General features: G+C 46.0%; 1 protein-coding gene across 1 annotated transcript; it reads left to right on the forward strand.

The window, feature by feature from the left end:
- The first annotated feature begins 1,482 nt into the window (after window positions 1-1,482).
- Window positions 1,483-7,349, forward strand: LOC139323736 (uncharacterized). The gene is made up of 3 exons (XM_070953202.1): window positions 1,483-1,560; window positions 3,972-4,328; window positions 5,991-7,349. The coding sequence occupies exons 1-3, from the start codon at window positions 1,483-1,485 to the stop codon at window positions 7,347-7,349; spliced, it is 1,794 nt and encodes a 597-aa protein (XP_070809303.1).
- Window positions 7,350-7,780: the final 431 nt, after the last annotated feature.

Here is a 7,780-nt window from a genome sequence, read left to right on the forward strand (position 1 = left end):
TATTTGTATAATGATTCCAAAGAGAAGAGCAATAAAAAAATACATGGAAAGCTTTTACAACATGCATTAAGCCAGCCTTTTTGGAGTTAGAAATATTCTAACAATTTAAATTTACCTGGGATAATTCTTTCGCCAAATCTTAAAATACTTGCGTGATTCAAAAGCTTGCTCTATATTTATTAGATATGAATAGGTGTTCCAAAATATTCCAACATTATTCCAAAATGCAATCCTTGGTTTGTATCCAAGTTACATGATCTAAGACAGGGGTATCAAACTCAAGGCCCGGGGCTGGATTTGGCCTTCGGGGTGTTTAGATCTGGCCCGCAGGGCCACCCTGGAAACATTGACGCACTAGCCCGCAGTGCCTCTGCCAGTGAAAACAGAGCTCGCGAGGGCTGCAGGCAGCATTCCCAACTCAGGGCTAGGTGATGATGTTGTGGCAAGTGGGCGGAGCCTCCCACCGCCATTACTACCAGTTTGCAAGAACCGGACCGAACCGGTAGTAACCCACCACTGTCCCAACTCCATTTTCACCGGCAGAGGGTTGCAGGAGGCCGTCACAGCCGAAAATGGAGCTCGGGAGCCCATTTTCATTGGCCAAGCGCTCAGGCCACCACAGGCACCTCCGACATGAGTGATGTCGAGCTGGCCATGCCCATCCCGGCCCTCCAGATCAAACACAACCTTGACGCAGCCCTCAGTGAAATCGAGTTTGACACCCCTGATCTAAGATTATAAACAGCCTCCTGACCCAAAGACATACTTCGGGGATACTGAATCTGCAGGATGTTTCAATCTCATTAATTTGAAGTAATCGTTTATCTGTAATGTTTTGATTTTTTTGAAAACCTTTCCACACCTTATCAAGGTGCCAGCAATTCCTGGAAAAGTTCACCAGCACTTTTTGCTGTTGTGGGTCACAACCAAGTTATGGGAAGTGGTATCTTCAGAGGTCTCATGAGAGTAACTGTTTTTACTTCCGATCAAAGTTCACAACATCTATTGAGTTTAGGAAGAATATGCCGGATCCACCAAGGGCTCAACTACTCTCAACATTCTACGTTCCAGAATGGCCGATAGTGATAACCTCCCCAGATATTGGGCCTGGGGTTGCATTTAAACTGGTTGACTTGACCATAATGACGCTATAATGATTATAAAGATTGAAAGAAAATGCTTGCTTTACCTGAACACCCTTCCAATGGTCCTGTGCCAGATGTGGCCTTCAGGGCAAGCAGTCCCAGGTTTAGTCTACTGCACCTGACATAAAACAAAATATTCATTCAATGATATCTCAGGTTTATGTTTACAAATAACTTCAAGGTGGCAACATATTCAACACACTTTCCTCCTCCTATTTGCCCCACAACAAACACCCCTGTGAGGTGAGTTGCAGTGGTGGGTTTCAACCGGTGTTACCACTGGTTCGCTTCATGCACGCGCTTCACACATGCCAAACTAGTGCTCCACGCAAGCGCAATGTATTATGGAATAGCTGAGATACGGCTATCCGCTCTGCCGCACCTTTCAGCTGGGCTAAAAATGACCAAATATAAGGTATGTATTATGCAGGGGCGGGCGGGAGGGCCAACCTAACCGTCAGAGAGAACCGGTTCACTTTCAGCTCACCATTGTCGCTACCAGCTCGCCCGAACCGGGCTGAACCAGTAGAAACCCACCATTGGTGGGTTGGGCTGAGAGAATGAGTGACTGGCCCAAAGTCACCCACCTGGCTTCCATGGCTAAGACAGGACTTGAACTCAACAGTCTATAAAATACAGGTAGTCCTCAACTTATGACCACAACTGAGCCCAAAATTTATGTGGCTAAGTGAGAAATTCGTTAAGGGAGGTTTGCCCTATCTTGCGACTTTTCTTGCCACGTTTGTTAAGTGAATCATTGCAGTTGTTAAACTAGTAAGATGGTTAAGTGAATCTTGTTTCCCCATTGACTTTGCTTGTCCGAAGGTCGCCCAAGGGGGATCACATGACCCCTGGATGGCTGCATAACCGTCATAAATGTGAGTCGGTTGTCAAGCATCTGAATGTAAATCATACGACCATGGGGATACTGCAACGGTTGTAAATGTGAAAAATGGTTCGAAGTCAGTTTTCAGTGCCGTTTTAACTTCGGTTACTAAATGAACCGTTGTAAGTCAAGGACTACCTGTAATAACAACCATCACCCATGGTGGCACTTCTAGAACGAACTGAGTGGTCAATGCCTGGAATGCTCTACCTAACTCCATTGTTACATCCTCAAATCCCCCCAGTTTCAACTTCAAACTGTTTACTGTGGACCTCATTCCCTTCTTAAGAGGTCCGTAAAGGGGGCGTGCATAAGCACACTAGCGTGCCTACCGTCCCTGTCTTACTGTCCCCATTTATTTACTTCCTTTGTTTATAGAATAGAATAAAGAGTAGAGTAGAGTAGAGTAGAGTAGAGTAGAGTAGAGTAGAGTAGAGTAGAGTAGAATAGAATAGAATAGAATAGAATAGAATAGAATAGAATAGAATAGAATAGAATAGAATAGAATAGAATAGAATAGAATAGAATAGAATAGAATAGAATGCTTTATTGGCCAAGTGTGATCGGACACCCAAGGAATTTGTCTTTGGTGTGTAGGAAGTTAGCACCCACCCCTTTTCTAGAAGAATGAAATATTTTAGGAAATATTAAAAAGGCAAAATATTATGTTTTCCTGGATGAGAAATGGAGAAGCGTGTTTTAAAGACAAAGCAGCTCCCACCTTCCTGCCTCCACCCTTTTGTTAATGGGCCAGAGGCAGAAACTCAATCTTTGTCAATGGACCATCTTCTGCAACATAATGGGACCCATTTAGCAACAGAAACTCACCAGATGGCACCTGGGAAGATTACATCAGCCAGCAAGGCTAGCTAAGACCCCCACCCCCTGGGAGTCTGACAACCAATCAGGATACTCTTTCTGGACCCCAGGAAGTTCAAAGCCAGAGAGGGCATAAAACCCGAGGACTCGCTGTATCTCGCCCCTTTTCTGTTCAGGAACTCAAGCCAGGTGATCCTGTCCACCATTAAACCATCTTTCCAAGCAGCCTCCATGTTTCCAGTGTCTTTTCCCCCCACTTAGAGCTGAACCCAGAAGGATATTTCTTCCTACAGGTGCATATGCTCTCAGTGTACATAATGAGAATAAAACACATTCTTCAAGAATAAAAAGATACAACACTTAATGATAGTCAAGGTTATTAACAAGCTATCAAATCGTACTAGGAAACAAGTAAAAACAATATAAATTAAAAGATACGAGCACATGGTTATAGTCATAAGTGGGAATAAGTTTATGTTCATACCTAGTTATCTGTACATGTTTGACAAACATACATATATAACTAACTAACTAGTTAGTTAGTTAGGCTCAAGGTTGACTCAGCCCCATTCTTTCTAAGGTGGGTAAATTGAGGACCCAGTTTGGGGGGGCAATAAGCTGGCTTTGTAAAAAAATATACAAAAAAGAATGAAGGCTATTGCTTAACGCATTGTAAGCCACCCTGAGTCTCCGGAGAAGGGCGGCATATAAATCTAATTAAAAAAAAAAACAAACTAACTGAACACCAGAGAGAGCCAGCCACTCCCCTCCAGCCTGCCTTTGAACGGCGGATAACCCAAAGCAAAGAACTCAATTCCCCTTCTCCCTTCGGTTTCACTTTCGCTTTGCAGCCCCGCCCACTTCCCCGCCTCCTGGCCAGCCCGAAATGAAAAACTACGACCGCTCTGTCTTGAGCGACAGCAGGGGCGGCCACTGGCACGGCGGGCAAAGCCACGGCTGAGCCAATGGCAGCCTCAAAGAGCCTCTCTCTCTCTCTCTCCGCCCAGCGAGCCAAACGAAGCCACAGGTGGGAAGAATCCTCCGCTTCCGCGTTCTGGGTCCTGCGGAGGAAAGCGCGGCTGGCCGTCGGGCTTTCCGCCGCCGAAATTTTGTCCCTGTAGGCGCGGCAAGAGGGCAGCCAAGTCCCCGGAGGGGCTTCGGGCACCAGGATGAGGAGCTGCCCGTCTCTGGCCGCCCCGCGCGAAGTTTTGCAAGACTACCTGGCTTTCTACCGCGCCACCTGGGCGGAAGGCAAACTAAGCCTTTGCAACGAAGCGCCGCTGAAGAGCCGCGCCGGGTTCCAGGCGGGCAAGTGGGACGTGGGCGCGATCGCCCAGAGCTGCTGGACTAGGATGCGGGGCCGGCGGGAGGCCGGCGCCGTCTTCCTCCGCAAACTGAGCCAGGCCTTCGGCTACCTGGAGCTGCTGTGCGTCAACCTTTGCCTCTCGCCCTGGAGGAAGGAGATCAAGTCGCTGAAGGTAACAAGTTACAGTAACAGTAAGAGAGAGCTAGGAGGGACCTTGGAGGTCATCTAGTCCAACCCAAGGTAGCCTTGGGGGGGGAGGAAGGAGAGGAAAGGAAAGGAAAGGAAAGGAAAGGAAAGGAAAGGAAAGGAAGCGAAGGTCATCAGTGGGTTTGGCCACTTCGCGTCTTTGATGGAGAGGGGGGGTATCTGGGGGGGGGAAGGCTTTGCTCCAGGAACCCGAGGTAGAGAAGGTTAAAAACAAAAATCCTCCGATTTTACACCCTGACCTAATCTCCTATGCCAGGCATGGTCCAACCTTGGCAACTTTGTGGACTTCCAACTCCCAGAATTTCTCAGCCAGCTTTGCTCAGCCAGCTTTGGAAGTTCATACTTTTGCCCTCACTTCTACATTTGGCTATCAATTCTGCCTTTCCGTTTATAGCATCCAAAAGTGGTCAACTTCAACTTCCAATTTAATTTATCCAATAGCAACCCTATGAGGGAAGCTGGGTTTTGGTCCATCTGGTGCCCTCCAAATTTGTTAGATTGGAATACCAGGAATAGAATAGAAGAGAATAGAGAATAGAGAATAGAGTGGAGTGGAATGGAATGGAATGGAATGGAATGGAATGGAATGGAATTCTTTATTGGCCAAGTGTGATTGGACACACAAAGAATTTGTCTTCAGTGCATAGGCTCTCAGTGTACATAAAAAGACAAGATACATTTGTCAAGAATCATAAGGTACAACACTTAATGATAATCATAGGGAACAAATGAGCAATCGAATCATACTAGGAAACAATCAATATAAATTGTAAGGATACAAGCAACAAAGTTACAGTCATGCAGTCATAAGTGGGAGGAGATGGGTGATAGGAACGATGAGAAGACTAATAGTAATAGTAATGCAGCCTAATGTGAATAGTTTGAGAGTATTGAGGGAATTATTTGTTTAGCAAAGTGATGGCATTCAGGAAAAAACTGTTCTTGTGTCTAGTTGTTCTGGTGTGCAGTGCTCTAGAGCATCGTTTTGAGGATAGGAGTTAAACAGTTTATGTCCAAGATGCGAGGGGTCTGTAAATATTTTCACAGCCCTCTTTTTGACTCGTGCAGTATACAGGTCCTCAGTGGAAGGCAGGTTGGTAGCCATTGTTTTTTCTGCAGTTCTAACTATCCTCTGAAGTCTGTGTCTGTCTTGTTGGGTTGCAGAGCCAAACCAAACAGTTATAGAGGTGCAGATGACAGACTCAATAATTCCTCTGTAGAACTGTATCAGTAATCTCATATAAATGCCCAGAAAGCCAGAATATTGCCTTGGTTCCACTAAACCTATTGAGATACTGTGCCATATCTTTTAGAGATGCTAGGATGCTCATCCTTTTGCCAGATTCCTGTCCAATGATCGATATCCCAAAGGCCAGATTTAGCTAACCACATCTCAGGTAAAGAGATAAGAGAGGAGCATACAATGCAGTTTCAGCAGGAAGGAAGATTTCTAAAGGTAGCCTGACCCTTTGGGGTCAGTCAGGACGAGTCCTTATCCTGTTGCTTGACGTCTGAATTCTTCTGTTGATTGTATCTACAAGGAAGATCTTCAACCCATAATTTCACAGAATAGTAATAATTTCTCCATGCTGATGTCTCCTAATGTTATTTTTCTCGTTCTCTTTAGACTTTTACAGGCAACTTTGTCTACCATGTAAAGTCCATCCTTCCAGAAAGTGTAGTACAACAACTGCTGTCTGAAATGGGCTACGTTGCCACCTCTGCTACCGAATATTCCCTGGTCAGAAAACTAAGTGAGGAAGAAGCGGAGAACACTGCATTTGAAATGTTCCTTGCAAGAATTGAATGCGAAAACCTTCTTGAAGTTGCAGGGGACATGAAAGACGGTGACCTCGCTGACATCCTACAGAAGAGGACCCAGAAACCTTGTCTTCCTTGTGTTGGGTTAGCTAAAAAGCAGGAACACTCACAAACAAAAGAGGATGTGGCCTTTGGAGAAAGCAACGGGGCACCAAATCCTGCATTGGCCTACTTGAGTCATAGCCAGAGTGCCTTCAAAGAGCAGGACAAGATTGAGCATGGCAACAGCTTTGGTCTCCAATCCATTACAACGGAGACTCGGCCAGCAGCTTCCAAACAGACACCTGAGCAGGACAGGAACCAAAACCAAACGGAGGAAACCTCGACACATTCCTGCATCAGAAGCACGGACAGTGAGGACTTTCTGATTAAATACAGCGACATTGTCATTGGACAACAGCCTCTCCACTTCTCTACCTCTTCATCGAGAGCAACCAATGAGGAGGCCTGGCTTACTGAAACAAGGCTGGGCCTACCAACCCGTGGGGAAGAAACCCTCCCTCATCTGCCTTCTGAGGAAAGTGGCCCTCGGGCCCTAGCTATCCTCAACGATTCTACGGTGGTAAGCAAAACTCCTTATGATTACCAGACTCGGCAAACGATGAAGGAATCCAAAATCTGTGATGCCATGAAGCGTCTGGGCATTCCTGGGTCGGATACAATTGACGAACCCAAAGAACTGAAAGGTAGCATGGCACGGCAGTCACCTAACTCCTCCAGTGACTTGGCCTTGATGGTAGATGAGCCGAAGAACAAGGAAGACTACGTAGAGAAGTTGATGTATCCTGTGGAAGAAACGGCACAGCCAGAGTCTGCAAGGAGCCACCGAGTCCCCGAAGAACGTTATCATCCCGAGATGAAATCTGTCAATCTCTCCTGTGGAGACAATGACAACATAGACCTCTATTCATCAGATCACTTCAGTCATATCCCCGGGTGCAGCTATCCCACGCCAGGTCCGAGTTATAGCAGACATCTAGATGTCCCAATTTTGACCTGTCCCGTTCCCACCGAGGATCAGTACTGTGGTGACATTCCAGCAGGTATTCGGCATAGGCGAGAAAGATACCCCTTTCATTCCTCTTTGGCGGACTTCGATACTCGTGGGGCGCATGGAAACGAACCTTGCCTAGACGATTATGTTGTTATTAAAAAAGATAATTAAAAAGTAGGTCCCTCAAAGCTCTGGGACCAGCAAGTCAGGATTTACTGAGTTGCGGCAAGATTGGTGATACGGTCTCTTAAGAGCATTGGGTGTTTACATGCTTCTCATCCACTGGTAAAATCTTGCAAGAGAGGATCATGGGATATTTCATAGGACTTCAAATGTGCTCAGCTAAGACCTCATGAGAGGTTTAGCATCATCTTACTGTGAGATCATTGAAAGAACATTATACTTTTAAGGGATAAATCACCACTCCTTCAATTTCCAAGGAAGGAATTTTCATCCACTTATGTAGCTCCAACGTCTCCTCTGAATTTCCCTCTCTGTGCTCATGGCTTAAGGGTTGGCAGGCCTGCTAGAGAAGGGTACTGTTAGGGTTCCAAGTAACACCCCCAACGAAATCAAACTCCGAGGCTTGAGTTTCCTCAAAG

This window comes from Pituophis catenifer, unplaced genomic scaffold, assembly GCF_029215685.1.
Source record: "Pituophis catenifer annectens isolate HBS135680 unplaced genomic scaffold, rPitCat1.0.hap2 SCAF_13, whole genome shotgun sequence".
Taxonomy (NCBI): domain Eukaryota; kingdom Metazoa; phylum Chordata; class Lepidosauria; order Squamata; family Colubridae; genus Pituophis; species Pituophis catenifer.

What these genes read in the sequence shown, in the direction of transcription:
- LOC139323736 (XM_070953202.1), top strand. Translation starts at nt 1,483, where the DNA reads ATGTATTATGGAATAGCTGAGATACGGCTATCCGCTCTGCCGCACCTT. An exon ending in TAAAAATGACCAAATATAAG is followed by an intron (nt 1,561 to 3,971) that starts GTATGTATTATG and finishes TTGTCCCTGTAG; the next exon opens with GCGCGGCAAGAGGGCAGCCA. An exon ending in AGGAGATCAAGTCGCTGAAG is followed by an intron (nt 4,329 to 5,990) that starts GTAACAAGTTAC and finishes CGTTCTCTTTAG; the next exon opens with ACTTTTACAGGCAACTTTGT.